General features: G+C 58.9%; 1 protein-coding gene across 2 annotated transcripts; it reads right to left on the bottom strand.

The window, feature by feature from the left end:
- Window positions 1-465: 465 nt before the first annotated feature.
- On the bottom strand, window positions 466-16456 carry AGAP2 (ArfGAP with GTPase domain, ankyrin repeat and PH domain 2). 2 transcript variants are annotated; one of them, XM_042947008.1, is made up of 18 exons: window positions 11278-12485; window positions 9541-9599; window positions 8858-8945; window positions 8589-8674; window positions 8294-8441; window positions 7145-7279; window positions 6709-6818; window positions 6150-6308; window positions 5902-5988; window positions 5710-5814; window positions 5103-5265; window positions 4804-4923; window positions 3953-4081; window positions 2594-2742; window positions 2399-2489; window positions 2070-2292; window positions 1693-1948; window positions 466-1528 (listed from the first exon to the last, which is right to left on the bottom strand). In XM_042947008.1, exons 1-18 carry the CDS (start codon window positions 12452-12454, stop codon window positions 1286-1288), a joined length of 3528 nt encoding a protein of 1175 aa, XP_042802942.1. In that variant the 5' UTR covers window positions 12455-12485; the 3' UTR covers window positions 466-1285. The 2 variants fall into 2 exon arrangements, with proteins under 2 accessions (XP_042802942.1, XP_042802943.1); XM_042947009.1 differs by lacking the exon at window positions 11278-12485 and adding an exon at window positions 16158-16456 and having other exon boundaries at window positions 469-1528.
- Window positions 16457-16699: the final 243 nt, after the last annotated feature.

Consider the following 16699-nt stretch of genomic DNA (forward strand, 5'->3'; position numbering starts at 1 on the left):
CCTGGTCCTTTGAAAAATATTTTAGCCGAGAGAGAGAGAGAGAGAGAGAGAGAGAGAGAGAAAGAAAGAAAAGAAAAAAGACCGGAAACCACTGACACAGACGGCCCAAGGGCTGGATTGATTAAAGGAGGCAGGGCTGGGCCAGGTAAATCCACCCCACCACCCCCTTTCTGGGGATGGGGAAGGAGGCCTGGTAACCCTCCCAGCCACTTCACATCCTCTTAGCCCTGGCTGGGAGGGATCATGGGGTTGAGGGACAGGTCTGGAGCTGCTCCAGTGGAAGGGAGGGACTGGACAGGAAGAATAGTGGGGGAGGGGTCCCACTGTAGGGGTGCCCCCTACCCCAGATCACCACGGGCGCTGCACAGTCACAGGTACGCAGTCACGGTCACAGACACTCACAACCCGAGAGCACCCCCACCCCACCCCACCCTCTGCCCACCCTTGGCTTCCCCTACCCGGAAACGCCCTCCCCGAGCCCCTGCCCGCCCCTGCCCCCTTGTTGGGGAACAAAGCAATAAATTACAAGGTCCCTCCCCAGTCCCCTTAGCCCGCTCTGCTCCTTCTCTTCTCCCTCCCAAGATAGTAGTGAGGAGGGACCCAAGCTCTTGGCTCCCCCGGCCCTTTAGCTTCCATCCATGGGTGGGTGTGGGGGGACGTCCTGATTTCCACTCCTCATGGTCCCTTTCACGGAAAGGGTTGGGGACCCCCCTACCCCCTTGGGCAGCAGGGGTCCTGCCCCTCGCTGCCCTTCCCCCTTCACTGGGCAGTGAGATTAGCATGGAAGAGGTGGGGGCCCGGGTATTGGCCCCAAGTCCCGGGGCTAGCCCTCCCACGTACTAACCCCTCCCCCTGGCGTGGCGTCGCCCCAGGAGCCAGCCTGGGTTTGTGCTCCAGCCTTGGGATTGTCGAGCACAAGCAGGACTGGGTCTTCCCCCCTCCACCCCTAGGGGGCGCGAGCGGGCATAGCCAAGCTCCCTGCTGCAGGTACCGCGACAGGGCGTCTGCTTCCGCAGACACCCAGTGGGTAGACCCAGCGCAATCCAAGTGTGGAAACGGTGGAAAGGGGGCGTGTTGAGCTGGGGTCTCCATGCCTTTTTGGGGAGAGGGAGGTGAGTTTGTGTCTTCTGGGAGGCGTGGGGGCTGTGCCCTCGTGGGGGAAAGAAGTGCTCCCGTGGGGCGGGGTGCGGTTTAGAGAGGTGAGTGGGTGCATCTGTCCAGCGGTCCACCCGGTGTGGTCGTGCCCGGCCCGCGTGGGAGTGGGGGTGTCTCTCCCGCTGGGCAACTATACCAGCGCGACGGGGGCGTCGGCACGGCCCATGCTGGCGGCGCTGCTCCTGCGGCGGGGGCTGGGCGTGGCGGTGATGCTGGGGGTGGTGGCTGCGCTGGGGGTGGTGGCTGTGCTGCCGCCCTCACCCGGGCAGCCGTGCTGGAGAAGGATGTCGGCGCACAGCTGGCTTCCAGCCTGGCGGGCGTAGAACAGCGCCGTGTGGCCCTGTGCGTCGCGGGCGGCCACGTCGGCGCCGTACTAGAGGACAGAAACGGCCGCGTCACCAAGCGTCCCCGTAGGGCCTACACTCGCAGACATTCTCGCCACAATTTCCAGGCCCGCTTCCAGGATCCCCCGCGCCTGGCTGTTTCCTAGGCGGAGCTCTCAAAGACCCCTTTCCCCACCCCAGCACCCCCACGTACCCACAACAGCAGTTGCGTGATGACCACGTGGGCGAGCTCGGCTGCCAGGTGAAGGGGGGAGCGGAGCTGCGGGTCCTCTACGCTGGTGTCGAGGGGCCCGTGTCGCGCATGGGCCAGAAGCAGGAGAACGGTGGCCACGTCCTGGGCCTGCACCGCGGCCCACAGCTGGCGGCCCAGAGGCTCCTCTGGAGTGCCCAGCGGCGCCAGGAATAGCAGCTGCTCGTACTTGGCGCGAATCCATGACTCCCGCTCCTCCCTGCAAGACCAAGGATGAACGGGAAGGGCTCTAGGGACCGTCACCCAGGACCTCTGCCCCTTCCTCGGCGAAACCTCTCGGGATCCGCACACCCTAAGCGACCCCCTTCCCTCACACGTACCGCGAAGAGTCCCGCGTGGGTTTGGTGCGGCCCCGCGTGTCGCTCTCCCACACGCGGTTGGCCATGTCATTGCCAATGGCCGTCAGCACCAGGGTCAGCTCCCGAGGCCAATCGTCCAAGTCCAGCGAACGAACTCGGGACAGGTGTGTGCCCAGGTTCCGGTGAATGCCAGAACACTCGATGCAGATGAGTGCGCCCAGGTTCAAACTGGCCCACGTGGGGTCTGGGGAGGGAGGGCAGAGGTTGGCTTCTGGCCGGACAGGCAGCATTCGCCAACTCCAGCGAATCACATTCCCTCCCAGACCCCTCCGCTGCCCCCTTGCGCTCACTGGGGGCCCCGCAGTCCACGCAGGTAGAGTTGCCCTTGGCGTTCCGGATCGCCTGGATGGCCACCGCTTCACTTTGGCTGTCTGTGCGTAGCTGCAGAAAGGGTTGGGGTTTGTATTGACTCTCCCTCTGAGCCCTTCTCCAGACTCTTGAGACACTCATCTCTGCTCTCCGGCAACCCTCACCCCGACCATTACCTTGACCTTGCTGCTCTCACAGCATTGCAGACTGGCTAGGATCTGACTTTCGATGGCCTGGACCCAGGCATCCCGCTCCTCAAAACTGGCTGCCTCAAAGTGCCACGTCTGACCAGTGCTGGACACGATCAGGAATTCGAAGTTTTCCTCTGGGTGGGGGGATGGGATGAGGGTCATGAGGGACAGGGTTCAAACAGGGGTTGCCTTCCCCAAACCCTTCCTCCCTGATGTCCATCCCAAGCCCCTGGGAGTGGGGCAGAGGGGTTGGGGAAGCAGAAGGTGGGGGAGAGCAGGAAGCCCGAGCACATGCAGGGGAAGGCAAGGGCACCCCCACCCATCTGCACCCCAGCTGAGCGCCCCTCCCAGCTCCCCGCTTGTTACCTGCTTTATAAATATTTCTTAAACTACCAAAGGATTTTAGTTTCCACATTTTGCGCTTGGCTGGTTTCCCGAAGCGAAGGAGATAGAGATAGAATGGAGAGCAGAACAGAGAAAGAGACCAAGAAAGGAGAAAAAGAGAGGCAGATGGAGAGATGGAGAGAAATAGTGACAGAGTGCCAGAGACAAAGCAGGACAGACAGATGGGGAGAGAAAGCAGAACTAAAGTCAGTGGCCCCGGAGCAGAGTAGAGCAGAAGCCAAGAGCCATGAGAGTAGGCAGATCTGGAACCTGGGTCTGAGCACCCAGCAGAGAGCAGGGCGTGGGGACCAGTTATCATGACCAATGAGGAGCCAGGTCTCTGGGAAGGGAAGGGATCTGAGTGAACACAGGGAGAGGGGGCAGAAGCGGAGTCATGGGCCTGGGACAAGGAGGTCCTGGGGTTCCAGAGGAGTCTCAGGGGTCTGGGGAGGTCACCGGGAGCAGGAATGTGGATCACTGTGGTCAAGGGCTGTTGGCAGAGTTTGGTGACCATGAGAAGTTATGGGGAACAGGGGCTGGGTGGGCGCAGAGTCCAGGAGCTGAGGAGTCACTGAGGGACACTGAAGTCAGGTGATGAGTCACTGGGGACCATAGGGGGTTCTGGGTGCAGGGACTGGGATGGCAAGTGGAGTTGAGGGCAGGAACAGAAACCAGAGGGTCATTAAGAGAGGTGACAGGAGCTACAGACTAATGGGGGACATTGGGATGGGGAGTGGCAGGGCTGGGAACTACTGGGTAAAAGGCATCATCTGGCGAACGGGAGGAGGGACAGGAGCTGAGTGGTCTTTATCCATTTCTTACTAAGTTATGTGCAAAGTGGTTATGATAGTCAAGCATTCAGCTCAGGCACTTTTCCTCCTCCTGAAGGAGCTAGGCCGGGGATCTGGAGTTGGGGGTGAGGGTCCAGGGTGGGAGTGGAGCTGCCCACCAGGGCCTCACCTTCAGCCTGCCCAGCTGAGCCTTCGGTCTTGGACGGTGTTGTCAACTTTTTCCTCCTCTGCTTCTTCACCATGGGAGAAGGAGGGGGTTCCCGACTCAGGGGGCTCAGGTCTCCAGATGGGGTACAGTCTTAGGGAGGGGGACACAGCTACCTCAGTTGCCCCTTCCACAGATTTCCTGATTTCTCCATAGCCTGTCTCCTCCCCTGAACTAGCTTTGGTCCCCCTCCTCTCCAGGAGGTCCCCCTTGATCATTCCTGGGGAGGTGGGCAGATGAGTGGTTTAGAGTCAGACCTGCACTCAGATCCTGGCTCTGCCACTGACTGGCCTTGAGACCTTGAGCAAGTCACTTAATCTTCTGAGCCTCAGTTTCTTCATCCCTAGAATGGGGATAACAATCTTGACCTGACAAGGTTGTTGTGAGGATGATTTGTTACCATTTACTTGTCACATATATACGTACATATATTATACCTCCAAACATTCCAAATACTGATGGCTGGCTATGTGCTGAACAATGTTCTCAGTTTGTTTAAGCCTCAAAGCAAGTTCTGAGATAGAATCTATTATCCCCATTTTACAGATGAGGAAACTGAGGCATGGAGAGGTCAAGCAACTTGCCCCAGTGGCAAGCCAGGATTTAAGTTCAGGCAATTTAGCTCTAGAACCCACTTGTGTTTAACCACTATGATAATCATAGTATGACTGAGCTGGTGCCTGGCACCCAGCAGATGCTCAGTGTATCCACTCATGCACTGATTCCAGCCTCCCAGCTTCTACCCCAAGTTCATTTCCCACCCACATCCCATTCAGATCTGGAAGACAGTGGATGGAGGGTGGGTCCTCACTGACCAGTGCTGAGGGCTCGGGCCAAATTCCGGTCTGGCTTCAGCAGGTGCTTGGATGTCTGGTCTGGTGGTGGCTGCAAGGAACTGGGGCTGGGGCTGGGGCTTGGGGTGGGAGTGGTGGCTTCTGTAGGAAGGGGAACGAGATAAAGCTTCAGCGAGCCCCTCTGTCTTTGGGCCCCACTCCTTATGTAGTCCCTCTTTATCACCTACCCTCCCGCTTACCCAGTCCCAGCCCCCACTTTCCTCCTCCTTCTCCCCCAGCTCTGGCCCCTCTCCTGCTTCTTTGTCATGAGAACCACTCACCAGGACCTTCACCCATCTGCACAGTGCTCATGTCCTTGACCAACCCGTTGATGCTGGCTGAGGGGCCAAAAGCAGAGATGGCTCTTGGGGGCCTTTTACCAGGGACTTTGACTGTCGTTCGTAGCAAGTCCATCTCCTTGCCATGGGTACTGTGGATGTAATCCTGGAGGGGGACAGGGGTTGAGAGTACGGAAAGGCTGAGGTCCTTGGTGCTGCTGGGAAGTGGCCAAGAGTATGGGCTGGAGAGGTCCTAGAGAGGGGACACCGTGTTGGGGGCTGCCTGTGTTGGGACGAGCTTCTAGGGGATGGGCCCAACAGATCTGGCCTGTGACTATCTCCTCCAGAAAGTATTCCCTGGATGGCAGACCCGGTGGAGGTCCTTCCTCCATGCTCTCCCACTAGACTGCAAGTCCCTGGGGAGATGTCTTTACTTTCCCATCTCCAGCATGGGTGCACGGTGGATGCCTCACACATGGCTGCTGAACTTAAGAGAACAGGACCAGGGCTTGCCCAGAAATGACATTTACGTGTGTGAGAGCGCAGACCGGTAGAGGCGGAAGGGTGTCCAAGGCCAGCCAGTGTGGTCCAGCCAATCTTTGCCACTCACATTAATACTGGGGTGGTAGAGTAGGAAGCCATTACTGGACAGGGTCACGTATTTCTTCTTCCATTCTTTGTTCAAGGAGTTGCCACTTCGCTTCAGTAGGAAGCTCTGGAGTATGGAAAGAGACATGTGGGAGGAAAGCCAGTCAAGACCAGCTACCTGCCCCAGCCTGCCCCCAGGCCCTAGACCACCCACCTGTTTGATGGGGATGGCTCGCCCACTCCCTGTTGTCTCTCCCCGACTGTCCAAACTGCGCTTCTCAGAGTCACTGCCCCGACGATTCTGGAATGGTTATTGGCATCAGTTAGAGAACGGATAGAGGGATCCACTGATGGAAGGATGGGGAAGACGATGAAAATGGGCCCGACAGAGGAGTCTAGGGACCAGGGAAGATGGGCAGGGAACAGGGAACAGGAGGATGGGGGAGTCATCATGTCCAATACCGCAAAAAGGCTGGTCCTGCGCTTGGCTGCCCGGTGCAGGGACCCTGGAGTGCTCAATCCGGCCACTGCAGCTGCCTCAGCTCGGAGCTCCCGGTGACCAACATTGGGTGAGGATGGGAGGGAGGAAGAGTAGTCGCTAGTGTGGCCCCCATTGCTAGCCTGGGGATCGATGAAGGAGTCAGCAGAACAGTTGAGATGCTCCCGCCCCACCAAGCTAGAGTTACATCTAGTTACGAGGGATTTGAGACACTCCTTGATCTCATCACTGTTGACTTGTATTATTATTAATAATAAAACTCCTCACTGTCATAGTGCCTTAGGTTTTGCAAGTATCATGCCGTATGATCTTCCTGAAACCTTGGGAGGTATGGGTGCTCGAGGACATTACAGCGTTTCAAACCTGGTTGATTTCCAGCCCAGTGCCCTTTTTAAAAAATGGTGTCACTGCCATATCCATTTGTCCCCCTCCCCCACCTCCTTAGGTCCTCTGTACCTGTTCTTGGATCACCAGCCCCTCCTCTGCATCTTACCAGCTGTGGACCCTGAAACCCCAACTCACCTGTCCAGCTACAGGAGTGGAAGCAGCTGAGTGGCTTGGGGAGCTGGGCAGGGACTTACAGGCAGCCAGAAGCTGTTGCTGTTTTCGTAAGGTCACCACCTTCTGGGCCACTGAAGGAAGGGGGAGAGGAAGGATGCACGAACGGGGCAGATACCCAAGACCCCCTGCCTCTGTTGCCCAGTTTTGAGAACTCCCCAGGAGATAACACCGGCGCCAACTTTACCATGGCCTTCATGCCACCTGTAGCCTGAGCAGCTCATTCAGCCCAGAAAGACCATGTGGGTATTAAGCACACCTTCTCTGACCTCTCTGATCCCTCCTCCCTCCCATGCAGGCTAATTTCCCGTCACTCACTGGGAGCGGCCTCGATGCCCAAAGAATACCCCAGGCCCTCAGCTCCTGGCTTCCCACGTGTCCAGGGAGTCACCGTGCTCACCCTCCTGGAAGACCCGGTCCACATTGAGCCCGTAGGTGGCGCACGTCTCGTAGTAGCTGCAGCGTTTCATGTCTGCGCACAGAGCCCTGGCCCGGGCATCGCCCACCACTCGAGGGGAGGAAGCACTAATCCTGTCTGAGGGGACAGGAAAGGGGCAGGATCGGACGAGGGAGCCTTCCCGCCACTTTTCCTACTTTCTTTTCCCTTTGGCTCCAGTCCCAGTCTGGGCCCACTAAGGACAGGTTATGAGAGAATATTCCCTCCTCTTCGAATGCGGGGCCTGGCTCACAAGCCCAGCTGCGGTATGAGAAGGCTGGGTGAGCTCTGTGCACGTGTCTTCAAAGAATACTCGAGAGGTGAGCAGAGTTTCCTGACAAGGTCTGAAGTGGCTGAGACTCACAAGTGACCATCGCCCTGCCCTGCAAACCCAGTGAGCCCTGACCTGAGTGGGAGGTCATCTGGTGTGTGAACTAGGAAAAGACTGAATGTCCACGGGCAACAGGTAGACTGTTCCCTCAGCAGCAAGGAACCAGGAGGCAAGCGGCAGGTGGAAACAGGCCCCTGCAGCATAGGCCTCCAGACAGAAAGTCCTGCCAGCTCAATACCGGTGGGTAAGGGGCCATGGTGGCATCTGAGCGCCTCTGAATCACTTCTGTGAGAATTTTACAATTCTATAAAAATTCTCTGCCCCCTTTATTTTCGCCATCATTTCATTCGTGCTTTCTCTTTGTTAGATACGTTCCTCTGAAAGGTGTCCGCCTGACCCAGCTGAAGCAAGGGAAAGGTAGAAGGCTCCTGTCCACACCGGAGCCTGAGATTTTCTGTTTCCCAGGGTGGTGACAGGAAATGACAGTGTGAGAACACAAGGTGAGTGACATCTCAGAGGAATGGAGATTGCTGTGACAGCTGTCCCTTCCTTCCTGAAGAGTCCTCTTTGCTCAGACCCGGGGATGTTTTTGTTTTTGTTTGTTTGCTTTGGTTTTTTGGTTTAATGGCTCCCTTATTTGGAGACCAGCCTCCTTCCAGGGGGTTACTGCAGTCCCAGGGGCCATTTCCACACCTCACCATGCTCTCACCTATGTTGGGCAGCACCTCAGCAGCCGTCTCAAGGACTCCCCTGAAAGCCGTGCTTCCCCAGACCCTCCTTACCTTGTGTCCCCACCAGTGCCAGTGCCAGGCCTCCTCGTCCTTCCCCCCGAAGGGAGCTCAGCTGCCCATGGAGACGGCTCACGGCCTGGAAGCTGTTTTCATCCTCCAGGCTGAAGACCAAAATGACAGCATCTGCCCAGCCTGAGAACTTGCGGGGCGTGAGGGAGCAAAGGGAGGGTCAGACAAGTCCACTCCTCTGGACATGATGCCCAGGGAGGTCTGGGGAACTAGAGCTTTCTCTCTCTGCCCCTGCCGACCCCAGTCAGCCTGCCTACCCCAACACCTTAGCTCTCACCTTGGCATCAGGTGCCCCGGCTTCCTCTCGGATCAACACCAGATGAGTCTGTCCATCCACCAACATCTCTTTCTTGTGTTGTTCACCTGTCCAGGAGGGTTGGAAGTGGTAGTAGGTCAGGGGTCACAGGTCACGAAGCTTCCCCATGCTTCTTGTACTTTAGCTATTATGGCTGCATCCTTTCCTCCAGAGGTCTCCAAAGCTGCCTAGTCATTGATCCTGGATTCCTGACCCAAAGCCTTAGCTTCCTATGGCTCCTGAGAACTCACTTTCTGTCTTCTCCAGCACCTGGTATGAGCCAGTCAAGAATCGGTGGATGAGCGATGACTTCCCGCTCCTGGCGTCGCCCAGCACGCCCTGAGAACAAGATTGTGGAGTAGAGATGGTGAGGATTAAAAGGAGGCCAAATGCTTGGGCCTGAACGCTCCAGAGAACTCAAAGACTGGCAGTGTTAAATCATCCAAGCAGGAGCCAGCAGGGACCAGATGATGGTGGGTCAGGTGAGGGCGTTCGGGAAGATCAGATGAGCATGGTAAGAAAGGATCCCAAGCTCAAAGTGGACCACAGGCTGAAGATTTTCAGCAACCCAGTACTGTGTATGTGTGTGTGGGGGGGGGGGGGGGCGGTGGTCACGTCACAGCCCTAGACACTGGTTGGAAAGTTTTACCCAATTCTGTGCAACAGAACATGAAAAGCTAAAGGGGAGATGCCAGAAATGAGGAGAAGGCTGGAGGAGGACCATGGACAAACAAGAAAAAAGAGACTAGAGAAGAAAAAGTTGTAAGGATAGATCAAGCCCCAGGAAAGTGCTACGAAGGCAGGATCTCAGGAGAACTGGAAAACTATTCCCCATTCCCACAGAGACAGGGAAGGGAAGAGATGAAGGGGAGAGAATTGAGTGAGGTGGGTGGGATGTTGGCCCTCAGACAGACTAAGGGACTAGGTTACCTACCAGGCGCAGTTCAGGAATGGAGCGGCTCAAAGTCCATTCCTGGCTATTGACCACAGCTTCTGCAATAGGAAAGGAGCCATAAGAGAGGATGTTGCAGGCCCAGGAGCATCCCCACCCCTCAGCCACCCCTCCTCCTTTTTCAGCTTCCCTTAACCCCCAGGACTCTGGCTGGGCCGGAGAACTATGTAGAAAGGCTAGGTTTAAGAGTGGTCCCCAGTCCTCCCATCCTAGCCGCTGCTCTCCCCACAGCTGTTGCTGCCGCTCAGTGGTTGCTTAGCAACGGAGCCAGCTAGACAAAAATACTTCAGTTGGCATCTCCCTTAAAGCACATCCCCAAACGTAAGTCCCTGCCCCAGATGGGGGACCAGGGTTCTGACAGTGGTGGGTTTTTCCCTGTGGAAGCACGGAAGAGGGTCTCCTCCCTGCCGGCCTGACTTGGATTCCCGGGCAGATCCTGGGAGGAGGGGCTGGGACATGGAAGGGAGTGGGTCTTCCTCAATCTCCACTTCACAAGAGAGAAACTGAGGGATGTCCCTCCCCCTTTTCAAGGTCAACAGCATGGTGGCCCAGACCGCTTCCTACAGCCCGAGCAGTGGAGCTTGGATTTGTCTATGCTTCCCTCTCCCACACCTTCCCCACAAGCACCATCTGAAAGAAGTGTGGGGAAGGGCTCAGTTTCCTGGCCGGGAGAAGCCACAGGCCTGGGGGCGGGGGTACGATGCTCCTTCCGCCCGCCGGTCCAGCCCCCGCGCCTGACACTGGCCGGACGTTCCCGGGGCGCCGCAGCTGCGGCGGGAACTCTGGGATCCGGAGCCATCTGCTCCCACCCGCTCCAGAGCCAAACCTCGGGGGCCGCCCCCGCTCCCGAACCCGCCTTCCCTCCGGGGAGTGTGAGCCGCACCAAGAGTCCCTAGCCTGTTTCTTCCAGAAAAAAATAAAAATAAATAAATAAAGACACCCTTCCCCCGAAAAAAACCAGTACCTTCTCGGTACCCCCTCCCAAGTCTCTGGGGGGTAAAAATTGCCTTTGCTGCAGTTCCGTCCCCCTGAGTCACTCCAGGGCAGCCCCCTGGGGGTTTCAACGCCGCTCTGGGGACAGGGTGGGCTGTGGGAAGTGAGGCCTCCCATCCGCCCCCTCTCACTTCATGTTCAAGTATTCATCACGTTCCAGCCCCCACGCACTCCCGTACTGCCCAATCCACCTTCACTGCACGGAAAGAAACTAGAGTCCCTCCCTGCTGCCTCACTAGCCTGGTCTCAGCCCAGGGAAGACCTATCCCTGGCGAGCAGCTGCCTGCAAGGTCACTCTCCAGCCACCTGCCCCAAGCGCTCAAGAGAAACTGAGGCTGCTTTATTCCCTTCCCCTTCAATATCCCTCCGGGCAAGGCAAAGCTCTGTTCCCACGCTCCCAGAGTCCAGCTGAGACTGGAAGTGGGGTCTGAGCCTTCTCTGGGAGCGATTTCCTACAGTCACTCCGACCAAGGGCATTATTTTCCCAAAAAACTCTGAGGCGTTCTGAGTCCCTCTGAAATCCAGGCATCTCTCAGGTCGCACAAGGTAGCTACCCACCTCCTTTCAGGACCCCTTAGTCTTTGGAAGTGGAGTGAATTTGGTTCATCCCCCCACCCAAGAGAGAAGCTTCCTTAGTTCAATCTTGCACACCTCTCCTCCACCCCAAGCTGAGCATTCATTCCACATGCCCTCCCCTCCCTGTTCTCAGGCCCTGGTCCTACTCACTAGGGGAGGCGCGGAGCTCTGCGCCCAGCAGCTCCCTGGACCCGCTGCCAGAAGATAGGCCCGGGGGTCCGGGAGGGGGCCCGGAGCCAGGAGGCCCCCCTGTGCTCTTGGTGAAGATGCCGCTGATAAACTTGAGCATCTTGCGATCTCGAGTGGATGCTCGGCCCCCCTCCCGGCCCCGTTTCAGCCCTGGAGCTGGAGGCTCTAGAGTGATTGGAGGTGCAGGCCCAGTGGGCTGCGCGGAGGCGGCGGTGACAGCAGCGGCTGGAGCCGGGGTTGCTGGGAGGGTTAGCGGAGGAGGAGAACCAGCAGGCGGTCCCGGGTGCAAGTCACTGTTGTCCAAGGTCTTACTCTTGCCTTTCCGAGGGGACAGCTTCCCTCGGGCTCCGGACCCAGCCCCGACCCCACCAGAGGTCGTGGCTGCCGCTCCCCCTCCCCCGGCGGCGGCGGCGGCCGCGGCGTTGGTGGTAGCGGCGGCGGCAGAAGCTCCAGTCCCCGCGCTGCTCTTTGACCCCTTGACCCTGGGCTTGCCTTCGCTTTCGGGCCATGACAGGCGGCTACCCGCGCCCTTGCCCCCGCCGGCTTTGGCGCCACTCGTGGTCACGGTCTTGCAAGGCTTGGGAGCCGGCGGAGGAGGCGCCACCTTGAGCCTCCGACTGCCGGTGCCCGGGTGCGGGGAGGACGAGCCTGGGACGCCGCCGCCAGCCCGGCCTTCAGGTTCCGGCCCCCCCCAGCTCGGGCTGCTGAGCAAGGGGCGCCGGGAGGTGGGGGCGCCCCCGGGCTTGGGGTCAGGGCTCAGCCCCCCGGAGAGCGGGGGCCCCGGAGGGGCGGCCCAAAGGGAGAGGCGGCGGCCGGGAGCGGGGGAGACGGGGCGGGCCGGACTGGCCGGAGCCGGGGACAGGGCGGGGGGCTCGGCGCCCCCGGCGCCCGCGCTGCTCGTGCTGATCCACAGCGCATCCTGCCGGTGGAAGAGACGCTCGTGCCGCTTCTTGCCCGGCTCCTCCGCGCCTCGGGGGCTGCCAGGATCCCCGGTCTCGGCACCTCTGGTCCCGGGGGCGCCGGCTGCGGCCGCAGACGGAGAAGGCGGCGGCGGAGGCACCGACTCGAGCTTGACCAGGGTCAGCGAGATGAGGTAGGTCGTTGTCCGGCGCTGAAGAGCGCCCGCGCCCCGGCTCATGGGGCCCCGAGACCCCCGAGCTGGGGAGGGGAGGGGACTCCCCCGGACTGCCTCAGGGGGGCCCGGCCATGGGGCCGCCCTGCTCGCTGCCCCCAGCCCCCGGACCCCGCTGAGCCCCCAGCCCGGCTCCGCTGTCGCCGCCGCCTCCGCCGCCTCCGCTTGCGCCCCCCTCCCATCACACGGGGCACCCCCTCCCCATGCTCCCCGCCCTGCGCCCCCACCCCGTTGGAGCCCCGGGACCTTGGTGCTGCTCCAGGGAGGCGCGCCGGACCTTGCACCCCGGCCTGGGTGGGGGCGCCGAGATGGGCGGAGGAGGGCGGGGAGGACAGTAGTGGGGGCAAATAGCGGAGAGGGAGGAAAAGGGGGCAGAAAAGGGGGACCCGAGGCTGGGGAAGAAGAAGAGCCGCTGCGGGGGAGGCAGGGGCGGGGAATGGGGACTCAGGGGACAGGGGCCGGGGATGGGGGTCGGGGAGGGGGGTCTGTAGGAAGGTGGGAAGCTAATGGGCTGGTCGTGCGGGGGATTCGCAGGGGCGCGGGGAGGATGCTGGGGATGGAGATACAGGCGCCGGCGGGGGAGGAAGGAGGGAAGCCTTAGGGGGTGGGAACCCACGGGTCTGGGGTCTGGGAAGGAAGGGGCGTGAGATCCCGGCGAAGGGTCCGGGGGGCTCGCCGGGGCTCGGCTCGGTCCGGATGCGCGCTGTGTCCGGGCGCTCCCCTCACATTGAGGAGGAGGCGGCCCCCCGCCCCCCCCACCCTATCTCCCCCCCAACCTTCTCTCCACCAGCTCCGCTGTCTGAGAAGGCGGTACAAAATCCAGGACTGGATTTCCCTCCCAAATCCTGGGCTGGATTTCCTAGAACTTGGACTCACCTACTCCAACAATCTAGCCCCCTCCCCTAGCACACCACGGTTAGGGAGCGCGACTGTTGGGTGCGTCATTTAGGGACCAGGGTAAAAAATCAGTTCGTGGGTGGACAGTCCGAGGGGGAAACGGAGCGAATTTAGGGGGTCATTGCCAATTTGGGGGAAGTTGAAGTAGGGAAATGGGGAGGCCTGAAATCCCTTTCCCAGTACCCCTTGTCTCCCCCAGGTAATTGCACGCTGTTCCTTTCCCCATCACCCAGCCGCCTCGCCCACCCCCACCCTCCGCAGGGCGATGCATTGGTCGGGCCACGACTTGAGCCCAACTGTCCCAAAGTGAACTTGTAAAGTGTTCCCTGGGGATGGGGACAAACATGGAATTTAGCAGGGTAGGAAGGAGGGGGGTGCCTTAGGAGGGGAGAGATCTAAGGGCTCCAGGACCCCAGGCCAAAAAGTGAGTCAAAGGCTCCAGCTTGAGGTGTAAGGAGAAGGAATATGTCTACAGATTGACACCCCCTATACCAAAATGCATCCAGTCTCCATAGCAACCGTAGCTCCAAGAGTGCCTCCGAATCAGCGGGGATAAGCAGAGAGGAGAATCGGTGTGTATGGCGGGTGGGGGGGATCTGCCAGGGGATTGGGGTTAAGGAAGGCACCATCCTCAAACCTGATTACCCACATGTGAGGTTTTTAGCACCCCTGAATACAAGGACCCCTTCAGTTGAGGTGGGAGGCGGCATCTTTTGGGTTCCCATTCAGTCTCCTGAGGTTTTCAAGGTGGAGCTCTTTTAGAAGGTTAAAGAGGAGATAGAATGGAAAACGTCTGTCGGCTTTGTGTCTACCACCCTTCCAGGGACCCTGGAGTTCGACTCACTGTCCTCTACCCGGGGGAGAAGGCTGAAGGCGTTAGGCCCATGGGGAACAGAGGCTGAGTGAGACTTGGCAGGAATGGGCCTGAGTGGTGGGAGGCCTTCCCACAGGCTTGGAGACACCCCCCCCAACCCACTCCCCTTCACCCCCCTCACCTCCCCCCCACTCGGGGAGTCTCAGTGTTCCCCTAATTTGGCGTCCCACCCTCCTGACGCAGCTGAGACTATAATAAGTGCTGGCGTGGGCGGCTCTAGGAGGCAGGAGCCGACAGCGTGCTTGGCCTGGTAGGGGGTGAGGGGGGGGGGGCGGTACCAGGATGCTGGATGCCCTTTGTTCTCCCTGAGACCTGTACCCAATCCCTCTTGGGTCCAGTCCTGAGGTCAGCACCCCCTCTCTCCACCCCACTCTGGGATGACACCATTCCCAGGACAGGAGACTCTTCAGTAGCCTTTTCTGAATTTTCTGAGAGGGTGAGGGAGTTTTGTTGATTCTGCCTTAATTTTCCTTCCTTCCTTTGGTGGCCTCAGTTTTCCTTTATGTTCAGTGGGAACAGAATCCTGACTCTTAGAGGAGTTGAACAACTCGCTAATGAAGAGCGGAGTCTTCTGGGAGATTTCAGCCTCCACCCCTCCTCACTCCCTCCTTCTCCAGAGCTAAGTGGAGCTTCTCTACCTGGACTAAACCTTTTTCCTCCCCCTCTTTCTTTTCTACTGGGATGGGGCTTGGAGTTCCTCCCCTGGGAGGCCCCATGGGGCCACTCCCTCCATGTGGTCTTTCCACCACTGAGGCTGTAGGTAAGGCACCTGCCAGTGGTTGTTCTCAGCAAACGGTGGGGGGGACAGGAGATGAGAGGGGCACTAGCCTCAGAAAGGCAACGGGAAGGGGATCAGACTGTCCCCTGAGGAACCCGAATCAAATGTTCCTTCTCCAAGTTACGGTCTGGTGGCCTCTGCAGTCAGAGAAGTCTGGCAGGAGGTATCCCTGATGGAAAGAATGGCCTCTCAACCCCCCACCCCCACCCCAAGTAGGCCGCTAAGAATGGAGCAGGTGGGAGAGACCAGGATATGATGAAGGATGTGCTCTTCCCAGACACCTTTCACGGACAACATAGCTGGCTTTTGTCGTTCTTTGCCACCTCAGAGGTAAATGGGATGACAACAGGCTGGAGACCACTTTCAGTTCCACCAGTTCCCTAGTGGTGGGGCCTTGTGGATATGGAGTAGCTGTTCCTGCTGGGGCCCCACCACAGGATTGAAGGTTGGGGTGGGCAGGAGGATGTGGCGGATGGTGTTGCCATGGCAGCACTTCCTCCCTGTGTTGTCATCACTTGTTCTAATGGCACTAAGGAGGTAGAGCGGAAGGTGTGTGTGCTGGGGGTGGTGGGGAGGACAGGAACAGGGGCATAGGGAAGAGAGGGGACCGAAAAGAGTCCTGGGGACTTCTTTGCACTTTAGCTGTGCAAAGCATGTAGTAGGAGTGGCAGTGTGTGCCTGGGGGCCTGAGATTCTCTGTGTGGTGTATTTTCAATGTGTGTGTGTTTCTCTCTACAGCTGGAGAACAAGAGGTCACCGATCCTTTGTGGGTCCTGGGAATGGACACATTATCCAGTCCCAGAACCTCCTGCCCCATACTGCTTCCTGCCCTGGACTCCCCAGACAGGGTCCAAGTCTACCATGGGTCTGTCACAGCCTCTCTTCCCCATGCTCACCCACTTCTCCATTGCCAAGAAGGTCAGCTCAGCAGTGACTTGTATTTTGATCCCCTGGGAGAAGGATCAGAATTGGGGAAAGAGGGAGAATGACACCTCCCATATCTTTTTCCATCGTGTCCAAATGTGTTCTTCCCCCGAGTCCCAGCTCCATCTAGAGGACTAGGAAGTGGCTGATTGGGAAGTGACGTGTGACACAGCAAGCCCTTCTATCCCCCTGCTGGTCCCCGAGACACCCAAGTTTGGAGCTAACCCTCCTCTTACCTCGCACACTGTCCAGTGAGGCCTGGATGCTGTTTCGAAGTTCAGGGTCGCCCACCCTCTCTGCCAGCTTCCTGAGGCGGCTTAGAGACTGCTTGGCCACCTCGTGTCGTCTGACTTCTGCTCTCACTGCAGCAACAGCCAACTGCCTCTGGGCATGCATGTTGCCCAGACCTGTCTTGGCAGGCTAACAGCAACTTCTGGTCCTGAAGCCCATGGCCCTGCAGTCCCCAAACCCCAGAAGGCCCCTTCTGCTGTGCCTCAGAGCTCACCGCTCCTGCCCGCCCTTCCGTCTGTCGGCCTCACTTCCTGACTGGTGAGTTTCAAACCCACAGCCCGGGACAGCACTACCTCCTGCACCTCCCACCCCCTCTAGCGTTGGCTCATCAACTTTGCCAGCCAGCCCCTGCTATGATTCCCCCAGCCAGGTGGATGGAGAGACCTTAACAAGGATCCTAGGGCCTCCTGTGGGAGGTAGCTAATTAAGATGGGTGTTGGTGCTAGGAGAATGTGGCAAGCCAGGCCCTGGGTGCAATCCCAAACTC

The sequence above is a fragment of the Panthera leo genome, chromosome B4, assembly GCF_018350215.1.
Source record: "Panthera leo isolate Ple1 chromosome B4, P.leo_Ple1_pat1.1, whole genome shotgun sequence".
In the NCBI taxonomy this organism is placed as follows: domain Eukaryota; kingdom Metazoa; phylum Chordata; class Mammalia; order Carnivora; family Felidae; genus Panthera; species Panthera leo.